This window comes from Sapajus apella, unplaced genomic scaffold, assembly GCF_009761245.1.
Source record: "Sapajus apella isolate SASKATOON/1434 unplaced genomic scaffold, GSC_monkey_1.0 scaffold151, whole genome shotgun sequence".
Taxonomy (NCBI): Eukaryota; Metazoa; Chordata; class Mammalia; order Primates; family Cebidae; genus Sapajus; species Sapajus apella.
The window spans coordinates 2258444-2281458 of record NW_022437091.1 but is presented as its reverse complement, the minus strand read 5'-3'; the positions used below and the strand labels follow the sequence as shown (position 1 = coordinate 2281458).

Below are 23015 nucleotides of genomic sequence, written 5' to 3'. Positions count from 1 at the left end.
GAAATAACTGCACATCTTAGACCTTATTTAAGAAGTCTCTAGGGAACACCAAAGATGACAGGGGAGATAGTAACAAGGACACCAGAGAAAATTTTAGCTGATACCTACAGCTACATCAAGCAATAAACACAGCCTAACCCCTAGCCAGATAAACCTCACACGAAAGGTTTATTTGCCTGTTTCTTTTATCCATACATAACAACAACAAAAATCACGTGGCACACTAAAAGACAAAAATACACAGTTTGAAGAAAGAGAAAGCTTCAGAACCAAATTCTGATATGGCAGCTAGAATTATCAGAACAGGAATGTAAAACAATTATGGCCAATATGCTAAGAGCTGTAAAGGAAAAAGGGGACAACATGAAAGATAATGGTAAGCATTATGTTTCGTGGATAATGTAAGCAGAGAGAGGAAAATTCTAATGAAAAAACAGAAATGCAGAAGTAAAAAACACTGGGCCAGGTGCGGTAGCTCATGCCTGTAATCACAGCACTTTGGGAGGCCGAGGCAGGTGGATCGCTTGAGGCCAGGAGTTCAAGAGCAGCCTGGGCAACATGGCAAAACCCTGTCGCTACTAAAACAAAAATTAGCCAGGCGTGGTGGCGCATGATCTGTAGTCCCAGCTACTTGGGAGGCTGAGGCACCAAAATCGCTTGAACTTGGGAGGTGCAGGTTGCAGTGAGCTGATATTGAGCCACTGCACTCCAGCCTGAGCAACAGAGTGAGACACTGTCTCAAAAAAAAAAAAAAAAAAAAAAAAAAAAAAGGTACTGTAACAGAAATGAAGAATGCCTGTAATGGGCTCATCAATAGACTGGACATGGCCAAAGAACATGGTGCGCTTGAAGGAGTATCAACAGGAATTTCCAAAGCTGGGGCTTCCAGCCTCATAGGAAAAAAATTTCCAAAGCTGAAATGCGAAGAGGAAAAAAAAAATGAAAAAGAACAGAATATCCGACAATTATAGTAGCATACACATAATCAGAATGGAAGAGAAAATAAAGGAACAGAAGAAATGAGGTGATAATGACTGAGAATTTTCTCAAATTAATGATAGACACCAAATACAGATCCAGGAAGCTCAGAGAATACCAAGCAGGATAAATACCAAAAACAAAAAATAAAGATAGACCGGCCTGGGCAACATAGCGAGATCCCTTCTCTACAAAACACATTTTTCTTTCTTTTTTTTTTTTTGTACAGTCTGGGTCTCACTGTGTTGCCTAGGGTGGTCTCAAACTCCTGGCCTCGAGTGATCCTCCCATTTCAGCCTCCCAAAGTGCTGGAATTACAGGCATGAACCACCACACCCACCAAATTTTTTTTTTTTTTTTTTTTTTTGAGATGGAGTTTTGCTCTTGTTGCCCAGTCTGGAATGCAATGGCGCGATTCGACTCACCACAACCTCTGCCTCCCGAGTTCAAGCGATTCTCCTGTCTCCGCCTTCCGAGTAGCTAGGATTGATTACAGGCATGCGCCACCACATCCAGCTAATTTTGCATTTTTAGTAGAGACGAGGTTTCTCCATGTTGGTAAGGCTGGTCTCGAACTCCCGACCTCAAGTGATCCACCTGCCTCAGCCTCCCAAAGTGTTGAGATTACAGGCACGAGCCACTGCGCCCTGCCTAAAAGATTGTTTTTTAATTAGCCAGGGACTGGGTGCAGTGGCTCACTCCTGTGCTCCCAACACTTTGGGAGGCCTAGGTGGGAAGATGGCTTGAACAGGCACCTGATCCCACACCCGGCTACTTTTTGTATTTTTAGCAGACACGAGGTTTCACCATGTCGCCTAGGCTGGTCTGGGCTCAAGTTATCCTCCTGTCTCGGCCTCCCAAAATGCTAGGATTAGTCCCGAGCCACCGCGCACGGCCTGCATTTTATTTTAAGGGCGGGGCGCCCTCTTCTGTTTTATAAAAGAAACAGTCGAATTCCTACTGGAGCCGATGCGCGCCGGCTCTGTAGACGCCGGTTCAAGGGACTTGAACTGAATTTCGATGGGTGAAGACAGTGGGAAGAGGCGGTGGCATGATCCTCGTTTTACAGACCAGGAAGTCGAGCCTCACGGGAGTGACGTGGCTTCTCTGCTGGCTCAACGAGGAAAGCGGGATAGGGAAGACTCAGACGGGCGGGCCCACACAGACTCAGCGGCCAACTCAAGTCAGCCGGTAGAGGGCGCAGGGCTCTGTAAGCGCCAGCTCCGCCGCGGCGTGGCCTTCTGACGCGCCGTCACACTTCCATCTGTGGCTGCCCATTGGCCGCCTCTTACCGCCCTTTTCCGGGGCAAGAGTAGCTAGTTGCGGAGCCGGAAATAAGGCACCCTCGGGCTCGAGACAGCGGCGGCGTTTAAAGGTGGGCGACCTGGTGCCGTTGGAGACAGCCAGCTTCGCCACTCAGGCTCCTCCAGCCCGAGCAGAAGCCCCCCCCCCCCGCAGAACTCTGGGTGCCTACGGAAGGGAGCCCAGCCGGACCGCAAGGTACCCAGAGCCGGCTGATCCGAGCCACAGAGTGTTGCCAGAAGCCCCGCCCCTAGGAGTGATCGGGAAGCCTCACTCATCCGGGTGAGGAACTTGGAGGGACCGCCTCAGGGCGGAGCCCGCCGGCCATGGCTACGCCCCCGGGGGCCGGTCCTGCAGCTCTGCGCTTCGCCGCCGCCGCTAGCTGGCGGGTAGTGCGCGGCCGCTGTGTGGAGCATTTTCCGCGAGTACTGGAGTTTCTGCAATCTCTGCGCGCTGTTGCCCCTGGCTTGGTTCGCTACCGGCACCACGAACGCCTTTGTATGGGCCTAAAGGCCAAGGTATTGGAGCAAGTAGGACCTAGAAGGGGAAAGAGAGAAAGGGGCGGGATGCGAGGACCTGACAAGGGCACACAGCTTGGGGATGAGACTAGTTGGAAAAAGTCACCTTGCCCCAAGGTGGGGATTCTGAATTCAGTACCGTACAGGTGGTGGTGGAGCTGATCCTGCAGGGCCGGCCTTGGGCCCAAGTCCTGACTGCCCTGAATCACCACTTTCCAGAATCTGGACCTGTAGTGCGGGACCCCAAGGCTGTGAGTAATCCCTGGAACGAGCCCTGACCCCAGTTACACTTGGTGCAGTAAAGTTGCTCCTCTTGTCTACCGGATTTTGGTGCTAACTTGTCTGTCTGATATCCTCAACAGACAAAGCATGATCTGAGGAAGATTTTGGAGGCACAGGAAACTTTTTGTCAGCAGGTGAAGCAGCTATCAGATGCTCCTGTGGATTTGGCCTCGAAGCTGCAGGTGAGACTGGTTTGAAGGCTGTTAGGTGGCTCCTATTTTCTCTAACCTTTTTTTTTTTTTTTTTTTTTTTTTTTGAGAGTCTCACTCTGTCGCCCAGGCTGGAGTGCAGTGGCTATCTCAGTTCACTACAACCTCTGCCTCCCAGGTTCAAGCGATTCTCTTGCCTCAGCCTCCAGAGTAGCTGGGATTATAGATGCCCAGCTAATTTTTATATTTTAGTGGAGATGGGGTTTCACTATGTTGGCCAGGCTGGTCTTGAACTCCTGACCTCAAGTGATCTGCCTGCCTCAGGCTCCCAAAGTGCCGGGATTACAGGCATGAGCCACCATGCCTGGCCACTAACCCACTTTTAACCTCCTCTCCCTGCTGCAGGAACTTGAACAAGAGTATGGGGAACCCTTTCTGGCTGCAATGGAAAAGCTGCTTTTTGAATACTTCTGTCAGCTAGAGAAAGCACTGCCTACACCGCAGGCACAGCAGGTTTTGTTGGGGCAAAACATGTTAAGGGCAGAGTGTGGGGTGGTTGTGTCAAGGACTGTGGTCTTCATACCTCTATTCCTGCCCACAGCTTCAGGATGTGTTGAGTTGGATGCAGCCTGGAGTCTCTGTCACCTCTTCTCTTGCCTGGAGCCAATATGGTGTGGACATGGGGTGGCCACTTCCAGGTACTAGGAATTTGGAGGTGTAGTGTTTAGCATGAGATCTTTTGAGGCAGCCTATTGGAATAGTTTCATGGGCTCCAGGCATAAGAAACCAGTTACTCTGTTACTATCTGTTCTGTTTATAAGGGGTCTCATTTTCTTTTTCAGAGTGCTCTATTACTGACTCAATGAACCTGGCTGAGCCCATGGAACAGAATCCTCCTCAGCAACAAAGACTAGCACTCCACAATCCTCTGCCCAAGGCAAAGCCTGGCCCATATCTTCCTCAGGGACCATCTTCAAGGACACACCCAGAACCTCTAGCTGGCCACCACTTCAATCTGGCCCCTCTAGGCCAGCGAAGAGTACACTCCCAATGGGTGTCTGCTAGGGGAGGCCATAAGGAGCGCCCCACAGTCATGCTGTTTCCCTTTAGGAATCTGGGCTCAGCAACCCAGCGCGCATCTAAGCCTGAGAGCAAGGAAGAACATGCGATATGCACAGCAGACCTAGCCATGAGCACAAGAGCAGCCCCCACTGGGAAGTCTAAGAGTCCAAGCCATACCCTGAGGGGAAGGGCTCTGAAGGAGAACCCAGTTGACTTGCCTGCCACAGAGCAAAAGGAGTGAGTGGAACAGAGTTAATTCTCCTTACTAGGAGCACATTCTTTGCCTGCCTTCCTTTCACCCTATCCTCTTTGCTTGCTCTCACCTCAGGAATTGCTTGGATTGCTACATGGACCCCCTATCATTATTACCTCCTAGGGCCAGGAAGCCAGGTAGGTAGTCTGAGTCAGGATTGGATAACAGCCTCCTCTCTTGGGGACTCTCAAGAGCCTGTATTCATCTAGAGGTGGTAGTTTGATTCTGGTTTCCCTCCTACAGTGTGTACTCCATCTCTGTGCAGCTCCGTCATTACCATAGGGGACTTGGTTTTAGACTCTGATGAGGAAGAAAATGGCCAGGGGGAAGGAAAGGTGAGTAGGAAGGAGCAGAAAGCTGGGGAAGTGGATGGGCAGAACAGGACTAAGAAATCCACATGCTTCAGAATTCAGAGGGCTCAGGCAATGGTTTCATTTGGTGGGATCTGCCTGCTCCCTTCTCTACAGGAGTCTCTGGAAAACTATCAGAAGACAAAGTTTGACACCCTGATCCCCACTTTCTATGAATATCTCCCCTCTTCTGGCTACAGTGCCATGCCTTCCTATGACTGTAGAGACAGCTGTAAACCCCTGTGATAGAACTAAAGTGCCCTCTGTATTCTGCCTGTCTCCTGCCTCCTCAGCTCTGCAAGTAGTTTAGTAGGAATGAAGTGGAAGTCCAGGCTTGGATTGCCTGACTAAACTGCTAAAAATACTTTGTAATGCTTAATAATTAAACTTTGGATTTGTTAAAATACTGCCTTGATGTGAGGGAGGGGAATTTAGGTTTCCATAAGGTCAGCATAAGCCATGCCTTAGAAACAGCTGGCCCTTCCAGACTGGTAGGATCCCTTTGCCTTTTTTACTTCCTTTGGTAAGTGTTGTTTAGCTGTGCCCAGAAGGGTTAACAAGGTTGGGAGCCAGGAAGAGATCCTTTTGCTATTCTGGAAATATGTGTCCTAATATACAGAATATATTTTGTAAATCCTCATGCTTTCAGATTATCTGGGGGTGGTGGCACTAGAATGGAGATACTTCATAGGAATAATACTCATTGTCCTTGACCCCACTGGGTCAGCGCTGACCCTACCGCCACCCACTCTGGAGCAGCAGGCAGATGCTGGCCTTGTACAGAAGGCCCCAGCATCTATTTACAGTCAATGAGCTCTTTCTTTATTGAGGTATTTCAAATATACAAACACTTCTGAGCTTTTTAGATATGTGAAGGTCCCATTTAGTGAAGCTGATTAACAAAACATGATTCTAAAAGCCTGCCTCCTCTAAACCAAAGCCAAGTAAAAAATTTATGTATCAATCAGCATCTTTTCCTTTTAATAATCTTCAGGTGTCAGGTCCCCAGATTCCCATTTGATTATCTTGCGTCATTTTCTCAGACTTTTCTTCCTTGCTTCCTCCCCAGTGAGTGCCTTGGGCATTTTGCGTGTGCAGATAGCAAAGTACAGAGTTACTGCAGGAGCCCTCAGGAGTGAGCCAACAGGAAATGACAAAGTAATACAGAGCTGCAGTAGCTGGGATAGGTGAGGAGCCCACTTGGCATGCCCCATGGTAGAATATTGGTGTCTTGGGAGGGCAGAACTGCTCAGGTCAAGTGCGCATCACTGAAGATTGGATTCACCTGCTGGGTGACTCGGATGAAGGTAGTTCTCCTGCTCAACTCTTTGAGCTTAGCTGCTCCCACATAGGTACACGTAGAGCGGATCCCTCCTAGGATGTCTCGGATGGTATGTTCCACGTCTCCTTTAAAAGGAACTTCCACTGTCTTTCCCTCTGAGGCTCTTAAAAAAAAAAAAAAAACTTTATTTATCTTTCCTTCTGGATTCTGTGAGCCCAGGGACTTTTCCCCACACCCTAGCATTGAGCCCCAGTTCACCATTCTCCTCTGAGAACTGTACCATCCCCCTCTCAACAGCCATGAGTTCTGCCTCCATACTATTACTAAGTTCCTGAGCTACCACACATACCTGTACTCAGCCACACCCCCAGCATACTTCTTCATGGCCATTTCAGAACTCATTCCATAGAAGAGCTTGTACTTCTTGCCGTCCCTCTCGATAAGCTCACCACCTGACTCACTATGCCCAGCCAGCATGCCACCCAGCATCACGAAGTCAGCTCCTGCACCTGCCACCATCATGGAGGAAGGAAAGACATTATTAATATGGCCAAGGTGCCCACATGGCCACCTTCAAAAGCAACTCACACCACACTCAGTCCTGACAATGATTCCAGCCTCTTCCTGGTTCTGATTCCCTAGTTGACCCACAATCCATTCAGGCCTCATCTGCCCTGGCTTCTATTCCTCAGTGAGTATGATTTCCCCAAGATTTAAAAAAGAGGCTCTGGAGAGTCCCTGCCTGGCACTTGCTTTCTCCTTTTGCTGTTTTCACCGTCATCATCCGGTCATTTCATTTTACTGTGCCCAGCTAAACAAGACTCATTTCGTGTGTGCCAAGAGCAAAGATCTCCAACTTTAATGGGAGTAATTACCTCCTGGGAAGCTGTACAAAATAAAAAATAAAAATTTGCTGCCCTATTCCTCAGAGCCTAATATTTTTTTAGGTCTGGGTGGGGCTCAGGAGTCTGCACTGTGCAACAATCTAGGAGATGGTCAAATGGCCATGGCCCACACTTGGAGAGTCTCAGATGTCCCCTGCTGGCCACCACAGGTGATACCATAGACTTCAGAGTCACTAATTTATATTATGAAAGAATCTGAATGACTTCCTGAGCCTCTCTTACCCTGACCCTAGACCCTCAGAGGTGACTCATCCTCTTATAAAGAATAATCCTTCTGTGCGCTCAAGCTTCTTACCAAAAGCCTTGGCCACATCCCCAGGACAGCTGCAACCTCCATCCTGCAAAGTAAGGAGCACTATGAACATACAGCATGGATTTTTCTAAGCCCTCAGTGATGTCCCAACAATCCAACTCAAAGCCAACAAGAACCCAGGAATTCTAGTCCATCTCTGCCACCTCCATACCCTGCAGAAAACCCAGTTCATACCCTACCCTGTCTTTGGGCCTTACTGAAATGATGTGGCCTTTGAGGCCATGAGCAGCATCTGCACACTCCATCACTGCACTGAGCTGTGGATACCCTACTCCAGTTTTCTTCCGAGTAGTACATACAGAGCCTAGGAAGAACATGACAAGGGCGAGAATGATGTGCTCCATAGGTGTTTGCCACTGAAGGGGTAGCCAGTGGCCCGGGCGAACCAGCTTACCTGGCCCAATTCCCACTTTGATGATGTCAGCCCCAGAGAGGATTAGCTCTTCTACCATCTCTCCTGTTACCACATTTCCTGCCTGAGACAGAGCAATTGAAATACAGCATCCTTAGGGCCAGCAACAGGTCATGTATTGTCATATACTGTATGCCTGGACCATGACTTTCCAACATTATTACTAAGAAAGGATGCTCAGTCCCCTCTAGTGGGCCTTCTGAGGGCTTTTACACTAGCCACTTTAGAGAACCCTGCTCCCTACCCATTCCCGCAACACCAAGCCAAAGTAGGGGGTAAGTGGCCAATGTCACCAGTGAACCTAGGGTAAAGCCAATGTCCAGGATGCACTTTCCTAAGACAACAAGGTGCTATGATCAACAGGGACACATGAAGTGGCATAGAGGAGCGTTCAGTGAGGCAAAGGGAACTACTGGACCAGGCTCACATCTGATTTAAAGTAGATTTATCTCCCATTCCTCAAGAGACCAAACATACTCTGTTAAGCCATTCTGTCATAGAACCTGTCTGGCTTCAGGAAAAGGGAGAAGGCATGGATGGTACTGTAGGCTAAAGACCCATTTGACCAGTTGTACTGGCTTCTGGTCAGTAGACACACCCCTCAATGAAGAAAATGGGGACCTGCCATCACTCTTCTAAGATTGTAAGAAAATAAATCTTTGTTTATGTGACCCCTTTTATGTGATTGTAGTATGTGTCCATTTCAGTGGGCAGATGTCTATGTGCCACAGGTATGTACAGTGCATAGATGTTCCATCATGGTTTGGTGAGTGACGTCAGGGACACGAGATTTACAAAGACTGTGAACCAAGCATTAGAGATACTGCACTGGCCAAATAAATGGACATTTTAAGCTTAGAACTATGGATAATCATCCAATATCATGATTAAATGGACTAGGAATATCATAACGCAGCAGAGGAAAACTAGACTAATGTAGCAAAACAGAAAGGCGGGAAAGTAGAAAGATAAAAAGCACCGACTATAATAGAAACATACCATGATGGTGTGCTGGGGGAAGCGCTTCCGTACTTCTTTTACAAATTCAACGAAGTGTTCAGAGTAGCCATTTGCCACATCCAGGCATATATAGTTCACTTGGGGAATAGCTTCCAGGATCTGTTCCAGCTGCTCAAAGTCAGAAGAGCCTGTGCCTGAGCTGGCAGCCAGATGCTGTGGGATAAACAGGACCATTGGCCTATCAGAGATGATCTGGTGAGCAGCCAATGGGTCAGTAATGAGGGTTGGTCCCCAGAAAGCCAAAATATAATTGCTGTAAAACTAGGATAAGGAAGGGAGCAGGGTAGGCCCAGTGTTACCTCAAGACAGTCAGGATTCTGGCTAGCAAACTCTTGCCACTGATCGAGGCTGTAGTGCTTATGGACAGCAGTGAAGAGAGAGAACTGGGGAAAAGAAAAAGCAGCATCAAAAGAAAGAAAACTTCATTAAGGTCTCTCTTTCTAGAAACAGACCTATTCTCTCAGAGAGGAAATAATTGAAGTTGGGGAGGAAACAACTTGAAGAAGTCAGGTTGAATTGGGACTTGAGTTCAACCTTTCTTCTCCCTACAAATACTGGTAGGGCTTTTTTTTCTTCCTTTTTTTCTTTCTTTCTAAAGAAACTGGTAGGGCTTTTTACCATAAGCTAGTACTTGTTAGATATTCCCACCAAAGTACTGAGTGATCTATGTTGGATTTCATCTGCCAGCACATTTACTGCTTCTGACTTTAAAGGTGACAAGCTGTTGGTGCAGTGGGACAGGCAGCAGACATGAAAGAACCATGAAGAAGTTGGATGGAGCCTGTGCTTCTCTGCTCTGACTCAGCCCCTCCTCCTAAGGTAACCTAGGACTAAACTATTTTTGGTTAGGTTCTCATTCATTTACCAGCAGTAATTCAGTAGGTCTGGATGCCCACAAAAGGCAATGCCTTAAGGTTGATAAGAGCTGATAAGGTGCTACCCTATCTCCATCTCTAGTGGAAAAAAGGACAGATTTCCTAGTTGGGGATGTGGATCAAGCTAAAAACTGTTTCATTCAATCCATTTTAATAAAGTTCAAGGATATAATGACTCATCAAGTTCATATTCTCTAGCTCAACAAATTGCAAACAATATCTCAATAGCTGGAGAAAGGCATTCAAAAGCCATTATGAATGCTGGTGTTTGTGCTTTACATGTCTACATGCAAACAGACAAGAGACAGCAGTTGGCTGAGACAGCACAAATCTTGCATCTGACAGGAAACGCAAGGAAGACATGTATTAGCAATAAGCAAGTGTCCTACATATGTACTCAGAGATAAACACTAGCTAGCTAAAGCTGATACTGAATTCTGCTTTCTCAACATTCTACCATGAACATACTGGTAAGCAAAGAAAAATCACTATAGGATAGAAGTCAGCAGACGTTAGAGATATACTGGCATAGTGTGGCATGATGAGCACATCAGATTACATACCAAGCTTAGAAAAAGATGTTTGCTTGCATCCAAATTTTTTATTACTATGAGACTTGGCTCTATCTCTAAAATCTGATTTCTTTATCTCTCATCAGCAATACTGAAAGCCAGGCTCAACATAAAGCATCAAGACAATCCCCAAAAAGGTTCATGTATTACAGCATGTCAGTTGACTCTGCAGTCAGAGTCGCCATTTCTGAACTCTGCTGGTCAGGGCAGACGGACAATGGGCAACACCAAGATTCCTAAGCAGTTACTGAATGGCAATAAAAATAAAGTAAAAATAAAACTGCATAACTATCAACCTCAAAGAAATGACAAGACATTCCACAAAGACACAGCAATCAAAAATAGAAAAAAGGATATGAACTCCTTAAGACTAACAGAGCCACAAACAGTAGCAGAATCAACCAGGGCTACACAGATCAACCAGCAGAGTGCGTATATTCTTAAAGTGCCCAGATAACTTTCTACCTTCTCAGCAACAAGTATAGAGGCAGGTATTAGTACTGACAGGAGCAGCATCTTCCATTTCAAAGTGAACAACTTGTATATAAGAAAAAAACATCCCATTTGGGGCACATCCCAGAAATTCCCAGGAACCTAGGACTTAAAGAAGAGGAAGATTAAAAAAAGAAAAAAGAATAGCAGAATTATTCTTTTATTAATGAATTGTTCTTATTCAAGAATAATCAAAAGAAAATAAGTTCCTTCTCCTAGGATCTTCTAGTTAGGAATTTTGAATGCTTAAACTATAGTTTCTGGACTAAAACAGTGAATGCTTAAGGTGGACAATTGTGCAACTGAAGGGATGCATGTGACTGGGAAGGAGTGACCTGGGTGGTGGGAAAAGTTGGCAAGGTGTACAAACTGCTAGATAGGACAAAAGGGACAATTCTGTTCATGTATCAGAAAAATGGGAGCAAAACTTAGCTTTGAATCTCACTAATTCAGATGGCCTTTTGAACTGAAAGGGATTTACTAGTGGAAAAAAAACTGTAAATTAGAGCATCCTGACTGCTAACTGCCAGAGAGCTGACTGGGCATGGGGGTGGGAATGCAAACACCTCTGCAGTCAGCTGGGCTAACTGGACACCAATAGGGATGGGCACGAGGAAAGTCCTACCTTACAGAGAACCTTGGCCATCTCAAAGGTGCCCACAGTATCCATATTGGCAGCAATGATGGGAACCCCAATGTACGTCTGCTTTGAGTTCCGAAATGAAAAGGATCTTGTGAGATCCACCTGCAGATATGATGAGGAAACTGAGCATTTCATTAATCCAAAAAACGTACCGTATTAGGGCAGGGACAGGCGTCTTTCTTGGTTGTGGCCCACCAGAAGCGTGGAGTCAAGAAACAGCATGTAGAGAGGCTTGCTCACCTCACTTCGAGACTTAAGGGTACTGCGTTTGGGCCTCAAAAGGACATCCTTGAAGTCCAGTTTCACATCGTTGTCGATATGAGGCATGGCGCTTAGCCTCGGGGTAGCGATGAATCTGAGGGCTAGAAGGCAGGAAGTCATAAGGACCAATCTTCCCCTGGGGTTTAACGCCCCGTTACTGCTGGCAGCCTCTGCTCTTTTAAGTTGTGGAAGGTCGGGCAAACGCCGAAGTGTGGTTCCTGAAGCCTGTCACCTCGACCCATCCCGTGGCTGCGATTACCCTAGGGGTCTCCATCCCAGGTACTGTTTGTTGGAAAGAAGGGCTGGGAAAGGGTTGTGAGACACCCTGACGATTCATTCCTTACCCCGCTACACTTCCTTCTTCTATCCCTGCAAAGAGCAATGGGACAAGAGGCTGATTTAGGGGGACGAAAGAATGTGGGCGACGGGGGGCGGGGAGGGTTCATAACCAGCTTCCGGAATAGGGGTACTCACTTCCTGTTGCCTTGGTCCCGGCGGCAGTTGACCAAAGACCACCTTGCTTAGCGACTAGCCTCGTGCAATCCCGCTGAGCCTTCTGGGCCACGCCAACAGGTCCGGCTAGTCGCCGGAGAGAACTACTAGGCGACGAATTCCAGCTTCGGCGACGGCCGGGCGAGGCCTTCTGGGTAACAGAGTTCACGCACTGAAGTTGCTGTTGGATCCGAGGGACGGGAGACTACAACTCCCATGGTGAAACGGGCGGGGACCGCCCCCTGGCACGATGGGAGATGTAGTTCGTTCTACCCCGGCTTTTCGCTAGCTGGGGCTCGCTAGGGACTCTCAGAATCGCAGAGTTCTCGTCTTCGCTGTAGCTAAACTAGATGCCTCGTTTTTATTTACGACGTCACTGAACCGAAACACGGGAGCACTCTTGAGCCTTTCCGGAACCCAGTGGAAAGCGGGTGGAGCGGTGGGGGGGAAGGAGAGGGTGGAGCCAGACAGTGACCCGGAAGCAGAAGTGGCCCTCGTAGGCAGAGTGCTGGAGAGCGGCAGCGTCGACCGGAGTGGTAGGAGCAGCAATTTATCCGTGTGCAGTCCCAAACTGGAAAGAAGATGCTAATTAAAGTGAAGGTGGGAGCATCTCCAGCCTTGCCAAGACGCAGTAGTGCTGGGCTGGCAGCTGTGCCTTACGGGAGACGTGGGGAAGGAAAACCACGCCTTTCCCGAGCCTGGAGGGCGCTGACAGCATCAGGGCTCCGCGCGAGGGGTGATGGGAAATAGGGGGACCTAGAAGGGCTTTGAGAGCGGGGCCCACCTGCCCACCCTGGGGTCTTTTGCAGTCCCTGCTTTTTTTGCCAGAACTTTGCCGTCACCCAGAAGGGGTTAGCTTTTGTCGGATCTCACTGTATTCGAACCCCCGCAGTCATAGAGAAGGCCTAGCAGCGGCTTGACTCCCCATTCTTCAGATTCTGGGAATAAGCGTTGCTCTCCGTTCTTCATTCCCAGGTTACCTTCTTCTCCCAGTCCCTAACGTAGGCGGCCTCCCAGCGCAGCCCTAAAACGGTACCCCGGGGAAACCGGGGCCTCCCAGGGGCTAGACTATGAGCCTTTACTGGTGGTTGCCAAGGTGTGGTATCTCAGCCGTCCTACAGGAGCCAAAGCGGGGAGTGTGTTCAGTCAGCACCTGCCTTTCTGAGCCTGGCATCCTGGACCAGCCTCACTTCCTTGGCAGAGGCAGGTTAGTTACTGCTGCCCTAGTTCTTGGCACTAGCCATGGTTTCCTTCATCTGCATCTCTCAACTCCCATGGTGGTTCTTCACTAATTTCCAGCCTTTATTAGTCCTATCTTCTGTTTCCTCTCTTGTGCTTTCAGACGGACAGACGCCCCGACCTCCCCCCCGCAAAAAAAAAAAAAAAAAAAAAAAAACTGCTGACAAGTGATGAAGTCTAGTGCTAGTTTGGCCTTTTTATAGCTAAGTAAATCTGTCGTTATTTCATCAGCTTCTTAGCATATTTGCCGTACTTAATAGTCATTCTTAAACTTCTCTTCTCCAGTCCTTCCAAACTATTTCTCAACCTTCCCTTCCCCAGTCCTTCCCAACTACTTAGCTAAGGTGTGAGGCCAAGTATTAAAATAGTATGTTAAAGATGATTGTTTTCAAACTTTGAGTAGCGACCTATGTAACAGTCATGACGTCAATTTAATAAGTGAATAGGTTACTGGCACCATTAATAAAAGAAAATAGGCTGGGCGTGGTGGCTAACGCCTGTAATCCCAGCACTTTGGGAGGCTGAGGCAGGCCAATCGCTTGAGCCCAGGAGTTCGAGACCATTCTGGGCAACATGGCGAAACTCCATCTCTACAATAAATACCAAAAATTAGCCTAGGGTGTGGGTGCACGCCTGTAGGCCCTGCTATTTGGGAGGCTGAGATGGGAGGATTGATTGATCCTGGGATGTCAAGGCCCTGGTGAGCAGTGAGGTCACCACTGCACTCCAGACTCTGTCTCAAAAAAAAAAAAAAAAAGGCCAGGCGCGATGGCTCACACCTGTAATCCCAGCATTTTGGGAGGCCGAGGTGGACGGATCACCTGAGGTCAGGAGTTCAAGACCAAGCTGGCCAACATGGTGAAACCCTGTCTCTACTAATAATACAAAAATTAGCCAGGTGTAGTGACGGGTGCCTGAAATCTCAGCTACTCGGGAGGCTGAGGCGGGAGAATTGCTTGAACCCGAGAGGCGGGGGTTGCAGTGAGCCGAGAATGAGTCATTGCACTCGAATCTGGGTGACAAGAGCGAAAGGCCTTCTCCAAAAAAAAAAAAAAGAAAAGAAAGAGAGAAAAAAAGGAAATATCAGTATAGTGCTAGATAAGGATATTGTTTTGTGAATTTTTTTTTTTTTTTTTTTTTTTTTGAGTTGGAGTCTTGCCCTATGGCCAGGCTGGAGTGCAGTGGCACAATCTTGGCTCACTACAACCTCCACCTCCCTGGGTTCAAGCTGTTCTCCTGCCTCAGCTCCCAGGTAGCTGAGACTACAGGCACACGCCACCATGCCCAGCTAGTTTTTGTATTTTTAGCAGAGACAGGATTTCACCATGTTTGTGTCAGAGACATGAAAAATTTGCTATTTGTGATATGCTCTGAAACTTCAATTCTGAGTTGATTTCATAACCCACTGATGGGTTAAGACCTGCAGTTTAAAAAATGGTGTTGGAAAAAAAAAATCAATGCTGTGGTGGAAACTTGAAAAAAGAAATATGGTGTCCTATCACCTGTGGTCTTGCTAAAATGCTGATTATGGTTCTGTGGGTCTAGGATGGAGCACAAGTTTCTGCATTTCTCACAAACCCCCAGGTGATGTTGAATGTCTGAGGACTACACTTTGAATAGCAAGATTCTAGACTTTGTCTATTTCTTTGAATCCATTTTTATCTAGTACTTCTCCAAAGTTGCCAGTCTTCTTTCCTGCAACACTTACCCTTCTGCCTTTAATCAGGCCTCTGTTTGCCATCTCACTCTACTCCTCCTCTCTCCCTCTCCCCCCAGTCCCCTCTTGTTTGTTGCATTTCTTTATTAAATACATAGGGAAGCAGTTATATATGAGATAGCTGTTAGTCTCATCTGAAGAAAATATTAATTTTAAAAAGACAGAAAAAAAACAACAAACCAAAGAGATAGCTGCTAATTACCATGTAAGTGACAGATTTTTATTTACAGTTCCTTTTTTTTTTTTTAAGACAGGTTCTCACTCTGTCACCCAGGCTTAAAGTGTAGCTTTTTTGTTTTTTTGTTTGTTTGCTTGTTTTGGGGTTTTTTTTGTTTTGTTTTGTTTTTTTGAGATTGAGTCTCGCTCGATCACCCAGGCTAGAGTGCAGTAGCGTGATCTCGGCTTACTGCAACCTCCGCCTCCTGGATTCAAGTGTTTCTCCTGCCTCAGCCTCCCAAGTAGCTGGAACTACAGACACCCACCACCAACACCTGGCTAACTTTTGTGTTTTTAGTAGAGATGGGGTTTCATCATGTTGGCTAGGCTAGTCTTGAATGCCTGACCTCAGGTGATTTGCCCACCTCGGCCTCCCAAAGTGCTGAGATTACAGGCATGAGCCACCGCACCCAGTCTTATTTTGTTTTTGTTTTGAGACATTCTCACTGTCACTCAGGCTGGATTGTAGTGGCGTGATCTCAGCTCACTGCAACCTCCATCTCCCAGGCTCAAGGGATCCTCCCAACTCAGCCTCCCCAGTAGCTGGGCTTACAGGTGCATGCCACCACACCTGGCTGATTTTCTGTATTTTTAGTAGAGCCACATTGCCCGGGCTGGTCTTAAACTCCTGAGTTCAAGCTATCAGCCTGCCTTGGCCTCCTACAGTGCTGGGATTACAGGCATGAGCTCCCATGCCTGGCCGAATTATTCATTTTCAACTGCTGTCTCTGTGTAGCTGACTTCTTCCATATTTTTCTGTAAGACTTTACAATTTGTCCTAATTTAAGTCTTCTCTTGTCACCTTGTCTCTGTGGTTCTAAAATTAAGTATATAATCTTCTGTCATAAACCATATCCCAATACCAGTCTCATATGTTAATCCTATCAATCGCTCAGGTGTCTGGAATGCAGTTCTTTAAAGTGATATAAAATTACACGATCCTTTTATAGGACCTAACTTTTCACTTAAAAACCTGTTTCTGTTCCATTTTTCTTTCCATTTTCATTACCCTCATTCTGGTCTGGGGTCTTATTTATATCTTTATTTCTCCAATACTTTCAATCAGATTGCCCTACTGTCAAAGTGGAGAGTCTAAACTAAGAGATGATGTACAAAACCATAATGTGCAGATCTTCCTTGAGCTTCTTTTTCATTATATAATGTTCTAACCCCAGATCCTTCATTGATTTCCTCATTGCAGATTACTTTGGCAGCTGTCTTTACTATGTGAACCAGTTTTCTCATTCATGTTTTTTTTTTTTTTTTTGGGACGGAGTTTCGCTCTCCTTACCCAGGCTGGAGTGCAATGGCGCGATCTCGGCTCACCGCACCCTCCGCCTCCTGGGTTCAGGCAATTCTCCTGCCTCAGCTTCCTGAGTAGCTGGGATTACAGGCACGTGCCACCATGCCCAGCTAATGTTTTGTATTTTTAGTAGAGACGGGGTTTCACCATGTTGACCAGGATGGTCTCGATCTCTTGACCTCGTGATCCACCCGCCTCGGCCTCCCAAAGTGCTGGGATTACAGGCTTGAGCCACCGCGCCCGGCCCTCATTCATGTTTTTTAACATGCAATAAGACGTACAGTTCTTGAGGGTTTAGTTCAGTAAGTTTGGTGGTGGTGGTCATGGTGGTGGTGTTGTTTTGAGATGGAATTTCCCTCTGCCGCCAAGGCTGGACTGCAGTGGGGTGGTCTCGGCTCACTGCAACCTCCGCCACCTGGGTTCAAGTGATCAAGGCTGATCTGCATCAGCCTTCTGAGTAGCTGGCTTTACAAGCATGTGCCACCACATCCAGCTAATTTTCGTATTTTTAGTAGAAACGGGGTTTCACCATGTTGGCCAGGATGGTCTCTATCTCTTGAACTTGTGATCCGCCCGCCTCGGTCTCCCAAAGTGCTGAGATTACTACAGGCATGAGCCACTGTGCCCAGCTAGTTCAGTGCATTTTTAACGATAGCATACGATCATGTAATTACAAAACATAAACATTTGTATTCCTACCCCTCAAGAGTTTCATAGATTAGTTTTTCTTGTTTTAGAATTTTATATAAATGGAAGTATACAACGTACAGTTTTTGTATGTCGCTCAGTCAGCATAATGTCTGTTGTTGTGTATATCTGTGGTTTATTCCTTCTTTTTTCTTTTTTTTTTTTTGACAGTGTTTCACTTTTGTTGCCCAGTTTGGAGTGCAGTGGTGCTATCTCGGCTCACTACAATCTCTGCCTCCTGGGTTCAAGCAATTCTACTGCCTCAGCCTCCCAAGTAGCTGGGATTACAGGCATGTGCCATGCCCGGCTAATTTTTTGTATTTTTAGTAGAGACGGGGTTTCTCCATATTGGTCAGGCTGATCTTGAACTCCCGGCCTCCCAAAGTGCTGGGATTACAGGCGTGAGCCACCGCTCCTGGACGGTTTATTCCTTCTTATTACTGAATAGTACTCATTGGATGGAATACTATTAATGGATAATTTGTTTAGCCATTCTCCTGTTGATGGGAGTTTGAGTTATCTCCAGTTTCTGGCTATTATGAATAAGGCTTCTATAAACATTGTTATACAAGTCATTCTGTGAACATATGTTTCAGTCCCTTTGGATAAATACCTAAGAATAAAATAACGAGGTCATGTGGTAGATAATATGTAACTTTTTTTTTTTTTTTTTTAAAGTTGGGGTTTCACCATGATGGCCAGGCTGGTCTTGAACTACTGACCTCAGGTGATCCACCCACCTCGGCCTCCCAAAGTGCTAGGATTACAGGCATGAGCTACCACGCCTGGCCATATGTAACTTTTAAAAGAAACCAACGGGCTGTACCATTTTATATTCCCACTTGCAATGTATGAGCATTCCAGTTGCTCTGTACCCTTACTAGCTAGTACCCTTGCAGCACCATAAAAATGCTGATGTCAGTCATTTTTATTTTGGCTATTAGTGTTATAATGCTACATAATATAAATTAAAGCACTATATATATAGTGTTATATAATGTTATCTCATTTCAGGCTTAAATTGATGACATTGATTTTCATTCACCATAGCACTTTGTTATTACATAACCCTTGGTGTTTGCACAATACAGCACTTCCTTGTTTTTTTATATTTAATTTATTTTTATTTTATTTTATTTTTATTTTTGAGACAGAGTGTCCCTTTCTTGCCCAAACTGGAGTGTGGTGGCATAGTCTCGGCTAACTGCAAGTTCCACCTTTATTCAAGTGATTCTCCTGCCTCAGCCTCCTGAGTAGCTGGAACTACAGGCATGTGCCACCACTCCCAGCTAATTTTTTGTATTTTTGCTAGAGACAGGATTTTGCCCTGTTGGCCAGGCTGGTCTCAAGCTCCTGACCTCAAGTGATCCATCTGCCTCAGCTTCCCAAAGTGTTGGGATTACAGGCATGTGCCACCACACCCAGCTAATTTTTTTTGTATTTTTAGTAGAGACAGGGTTTCACCATGTTAGCCAGTCTGATCTCGAACTCCTGACCTCATGTGGTTTGCCCACCTCGGCCTCCCAAAGTGCTGGAATTACAAGTGTGAGCCACTGTGCCCGGCTTAGGTTCATCTTATACTTGTTAAATATCATTGAATGTGTCAGATCACAGTGTGATATATATCAAGAATGTCTTCTAAAATTGTTCACTTACTTTAAAACAGCTTTAATTATGGACAGTTTCAAACACAACAGCAAAGAGAAGGGTGTACGTTTGGAACAAGTTCAATGTATAAATCTTTTTCAATTATAAATTATGAAATTTAAATATAGGTCTAGTATTTATTTGGGATGAAAATTTACCATTTGAATTTTTTTTTTTTTTTTTTTTTTTCTGAGATAGGACCTCGCTCTGTCCCCCAAGCTGGAGTGCAGTGGCACAGTCACCGCATTACAGCCTTGAACTCCTGGGCTTGGGCAGTCCTGCCTCAGCCTTCTGAGTATCCAGTTGTTGGGACTACATGCTTGTGCCACTGTGCCTGGATAATTCTATTGTAGAGACGGGGATCTCACTATGTTCCCAGGCTGGTCTCAAAACTCCAGGGCTCAAGCACTATTCCCACTTCCCCCTCCCAAAGTGCTGAGGTGGGAGGGTTGTTTGAGCCCAGGAGGTCAAGGCTGCAGTAAGCCAGGATCACACCACTGTACTCCAGCCTGGGTGACAGAGTGAGACCCTGTCTCTTAAAAGTAAAGAAAAGGAAGCCGGGCGCGGTGGCTCAAGCCTGTAATCCCAGCACTTTGGGAGGCCGAGACGGGTGGATCACGAGGTCAAGAGATCAAGACCATCCTGGTCAACACGGTGAAACCCCGTCTCTACTAAAGCTACAAAAAATTAGCTGGGCATGGTGGCGTGTGCCTGTAATCCCAGCTACTCAGGAGGCTGAGGCAGGAGAATTGCCTGAACCCAGGAGGCGGAGGTTGCGGTGAGCCGAGATCGCGCCATTGCACTCCAGCCTGGGTAACAAGAGCCAAACTCCGTCCCAAAAAAACCAAAAAAAAAAAAAAAAAAGTGTTCGTTCAGTAAATGTTAGCTGTGATTATAACATTATCATCAGTGTATTTAGCCCTTCAAAAATACTCAATGACTGCTTATGTGTCAAACACTGGGAAAGTTTAACACTTAACTAGCTGTAATTGGTATATTAATATTGGAAGTATTAATAAAGTATACTGGGAACTGGTCTACACATTATACAGGAGGAGATCTTATATTAAAGGGGTCTTGAAGTTTGGAGAAGGAGCAGGGGAGGTTATTGCAACAAGGAAAACAGTAGAAACAAAGAAATGCCTGTAAATTAGATGAGCATGGTGTGTTTGTGGCCTGGATCACTATAGACTAATGCAGATAGAGCTTTAAGAGCAAGGAGGAATGGGAGATGAGAATGGGTGGAACACAGCATTTGTGACTGCATAATCAGTATAACTGTTGTGTTTGGATATCACCAGCCCTTAACCTATGGAAGAAGTCAAGAAGACAAGAGCTGCAATTTAGGATTTAGGTAGAAGTCTATAAAGATATGGGGGATGCAATGTTGACTTCTAGTCTTTTTTTCTTTTCTCTTTTTTTTTTTCCAGGGGGGTTTGACAGTGTCTTTGACAGTGTCTTCCTCTGTTACCCAGGCTGGAGTACAGTGGCACAATCATGGTTTACTGCTGCTGCCTCTAACTTCTGGACTCAAGTGATCTTCCCACTTCAGCCTCCTAAGTATGTGGTACTACAGGCATGCACCACTGTACTCAGCTAATTTTTTTTTGGTCCAGGCTGGTCTGGAACCCCTAGGCTCAAGTGATTCTCCCACCTCGGTCTCCCAAAGCCTTAGGATTACAGGTGTGAGCCCCCATGCCCAGCCAATTCTAGCATTTTACAAAAAATTGCTTAGAGGTGATTTCTGGTGTCCTCGAGAATTATTTGAATTATCTTAATTTTTAGCACTGATATTTATAACAGAATAAGGTCCTTCTGACTTTTTTTAGATGCCTTTCCAGCCACAGTGGCTCATGCCCGTAATCCCATCACTTTGGGAGGCTGAGGCGGGCGGATCACCTGAGGTCAGAAGTTCGAGACCAGCCTGACCAACATGGAGAACACCCATCTCTACTAAAAATACAAAATTAGCCAGGCGTAGTGGCACATGCCTGTAATCCCACCTACTCAGGAGCCTGAGGCAGGAGAATTGCTTGAACCCGGGAGGCAGAGGTTGTAGAGAGCTGAGATCACACCGTTGCACTCCAGCCTGGGCAACAAGAATGAAACTCTGTCTCAAAATAAATAAATGAATAAATAAAAGATAGCTTTCATTGCCATATCATCCAAAAGAATGCCAATATTCTCAGTGATTTTGGGGGATGGGAGAGGCAATGGAAGATGACTCACGGGATTAAGGGAATCAGATGATTTAAAGAATCTTGCTCTATCAAAGTTGTTCACAGCCTAAAAATATTTGATGAATGTAGGTATGTTCAAAGCCTTCTAATTCTCCAAAGCAGTGCTGCTGAGAATATGCATGTCTCAGAAGGCAGTGGATCCCAAAGACCAATATGGGATGTTTTACCTAAAAGACAAAAATTGTACATTGGGCTTTAGGACTCATGAAACCCTTGCCTGTTTCAGACGCTGACCGGAAAGGAAATTGAGATTGACATTGAACCTACAGATAAGGTGATGCATGCCCAACTTCTTTTCATATACTTCTTGCCATGTATATTTGTTTGCGTATGCTTATAAATTTGGTCCTTTTGCTTTCATGCTGTCTGCATAGCCCTTGTTCTTTCCATTTCCATGGTCCTACCCTTGAGCAGCTTCTGACTACTTGTCTCTCTAAAGGTGGAGCGAATCAAGGAGCGTGTGGAGGAGAAAGAGGGAATCCCCCCACAACAGCAGAGGCTCATCTACAGTGGCAAACAGATGTGAGTTTGGAGTGAGAATGACAGCATGGCAATCTTCTGTGAAGATGAGAGGGGCCACATACTGAGGTGGATCAGGCCTGCCTTTTGTTTTTGGTGCCTTAGAGCCTTTGGCAATCTGGTGAAGCCTCTAAGCCCCTTCTCAGAATAAGATTTTTTTTCAGGCATGAAACAAAATATATAGAATTACAAAGAAAACTAATTATATTGAAATACAATTATCAAAATACTAAAACAAATTTGTGATATAGTAATACATGTGCTTTTTTATGAACACATGAGATCTAATAGCAGGTCTAATATGACCATAATTTTGAAATATTTTCAAGATACCTACAAACAATTATGATATGAAAATAGCTAATTTCTATTGTTAACAAGTTAATATATTGCTAATATTACTGTGGTTCTTGGCATATGTTTAAAGTTAGAAGAAACGTTAAATTTTAGTTGTGGGTTAGTAAAAATAAAGATGGGATTTTTTTTTCCTCATTCAAGTTCACAGACCCCAAAAGAGATCCATGAAATTTAGGTTAAGAACTCCTGTTCTGGCTAGGTGTGGTGTGGCTCACGCCTGTAATCCCAGCACATTGGGAGGCTGATGGGGGCGGATCACCTGAGGTCAGGAGTTCGAGATCAGCCTGGCCAACGTGGCGAAACCCTCTCTCTACTAAAAATACCAAAATTAGTCGAGTGTAATGGTGGGTACCTGTAATCCTAGATACTCAGGAGGCTGAGGCAGGAGAATCACTTGAACCCAGGAGGCAGAGGCTGCAGTGAGCCAAGACTGCACCACTGCACTCTAGCCTAAGTGACAGAGACTCTGTCTCAAAAACAAAATAAAACAAAAAAACTGTTCTAAGGCTTTTTTTTTTTTTTGGCTTCCTTTTCCTGCAGGAATGATGAGAAGACAGCAGCTGATTACAAGATTTTAGGTGGTTCAGTCCTCCACCTCGTGTTGGCTCTGAGAGGAGGAAGTGGTGTTAGGCAGTGATGGACCCTCCATTTTACCTCCTTACCCTGTCGCTCATAATGAGGCATCATATATCCTCTCACCGTCTGGGACACAAGAGCCACTGCCCCCTCCCCTGGATGCTCAGTAATGTATGTCTACTGGTGGGAGACTATGAGGACCCCAGGCTGCAGTATTCCTGGCCCAGAGGGCCCTTGCTGGCTATTGGGTGTTAGTTTGCAGTCCTGTGTGCTTCCCTCTCTTATGGCTGTGTCCCTGGTTGTCAATAAAATATTTCCTGGCCTCCTGGAATCTTTCTTCTGTTGCACAAGCT

The 23015-nt window shown here is 46.0% G+C and overlaps 3 protein-coding genes across 11 annotated transcripts; 2 read left to right on the top strand and 1 right to left on the bottom strand.

Annotated features, from left to right (window-relative positions):
• The first annotated feature begins 1905 nt into the window (after positions 1 to 1905).
• Positions 1906 to 9880, top strand: TINF2 (TERF1 interacting nuclear factor 2). Of its 4 annotated transcripts, none has more exons than XM_032265641.1 (9): positions 1906 to 2798; positions 2945 to 3049; positions 3161 to 3262; positions 3635 to 3742; positions 3831 to 3927; positions 4072 to 4528; positions 4620 to 4681; positions 4788 to 4879; positions 9540 to 9880. In XM_032265641.1, the coding sequence occupies exons 1-9, from the start codon at positions 2607 to 2609 to the stop codon at positions 9624 to 9626; spliced, it is 1302 nt and encodes a 433-aa protein (XP_032121532.1). In that variant the 5' UTR covers positions 1906 to 2606; the 3' UTR covers positions 9627 to 9880. The 4 variants fall into 4 exon arrangements, with proteins under 4 accessions (XP_032121532.1, XP_032121531.1, XP_032121533.1 ...); XM_032265640.1 differs by lacking the exon at positions 9540 to 9880 and adding an exon at positions 5012 to 5298; XM_032265642.1 differs by lacking the exon at positions 4788 to 4879 and having other exon boundaries at positions 1908 to 2798.
• Positions 5694 to 12565, bottom strand: GMPR2 (guanosine monophosphate reductase 2). Of its 6 annotated transcripts, XM_032265650.1 has the most exons (12): positions 12144 to 12495; positions 12014 to 12038; positions 11649 to 11770; positions 11391 to 11510; positions 10739 to 10873; positions 9126 to 9209; positions 8806 to 8979; positions 7789 to 7870; positions 7592 to 7698; positions 7377 to 7419; positions 6526 to 6685; positions 5694 to 6339 (listed from the first exon to the last, which is right to left on the bottom strand). In XM_032265650.1, exons 5-12 carry the CDS (start codon positions 10835 to 10837, stop codon positions 6144 to 6146), a joined length of 945 nt encoding a protein of 314 aa, XP_032121541.1. In that variant the 5' UTR covers positions 10838 to 10873; positions 11391 to 11510; positions 11649 to 11770; positions 12014 to 12038; positions 12144 to 12495; the 3' UTR covers positions 5694 to 6143. The 6 variants fall into 6 exon arrangements, with proteins under 6 accessions (XP_032121541.1, XP_032121538.1, XP_032121543.1 ...); XM_032265647.1 differs by lacking the exon at positions 10739 to 10873; XM_032265652.1 differs by lacking the exon at positions 12014 to 12038.
• Positions 12566 to 12607: 42 nt separating this feature from the next.
• NEDD8 (NEDD8 ubiquitin like modifier) lies at positions 12608 to 22993 on the top strand. The gene is made up of 4 exons (XM_032265658.1): positions 12608 to 12761; positions 21437 to 21484; positions 21650 to 21732; positions 22627 to 22993. The coding sequence occupies exons 1-4, from the start codon at positions 12744 to 12746 to the stop codon at positions 22721 to 22723; spliced, it is 246 nt and encodes an 81-aa protein (XP_032121549.1). The 5' UTR covers positions 12608 to 12743; the 3' UTR covers positions 22724 to 22993.
• Positions 22994 to 23015: the final 22 nt, after the last annotated feature.

Coding starts and splice junctions, on each gene's coding strand:
- GMPR2 (XM_032265646.1), bottom strand. CDS start 11,789: ATGACTTCCTGCCTTCTAGCCCTCAGATTCATCGCTACCCCGAGGCTA. Junction 11,511..11,648: donor CCCTTAAGTCTCGAAGTGAG/GTGAGCAAGCCT, acceptor TCATATCTGCAG/GTGGATCTCACAAGATCCTT. Junction 7,420..7,591: donor TCAAAGGCCACATCATTTCA/GTAAGGCCCAAA, acceptor CTTACTTTGCAG/GATGGAGGTTGCAGCTGTCC.
- NEDD8 (XM_032265658.1), top strand. Junction 21,485..21,649: donor ACATTGAACCTACAGATAAG/GTGATGCATGCC, acceptor GTCTCTCTAAAG/GTGGAGCGAATCAAGGAGCG. Junction 21,733..22,626: donor ATCTACAGTGGCAAACAGAT/GTGAGTTTGGAG, acceptor CTTTTCCTGCAG/GAATGATGAGAAGACAGCAG.
- TINF2 (XM_032265639.1), top strand. CDS start 2,607: ATGGCTACGCCCCCGGGGGCCGGTCCTGCAGCTCTGCGCTTCGCCGCC. Junction 2,799..2,944: donor GTATGGGCCTAAAGGCCAAG/GTATTGGAGCAA, acceptor AGTACCGTACAG/GTGGTGGTGGAGCTGATCCT. Junction 3,743..3,830: donor CTACACCGCAGGCACAGCAG/GTTTTGTTGGGG, acceptor TCCTGCCCACAG/CTTCAGGATGTGTTGAGTTG.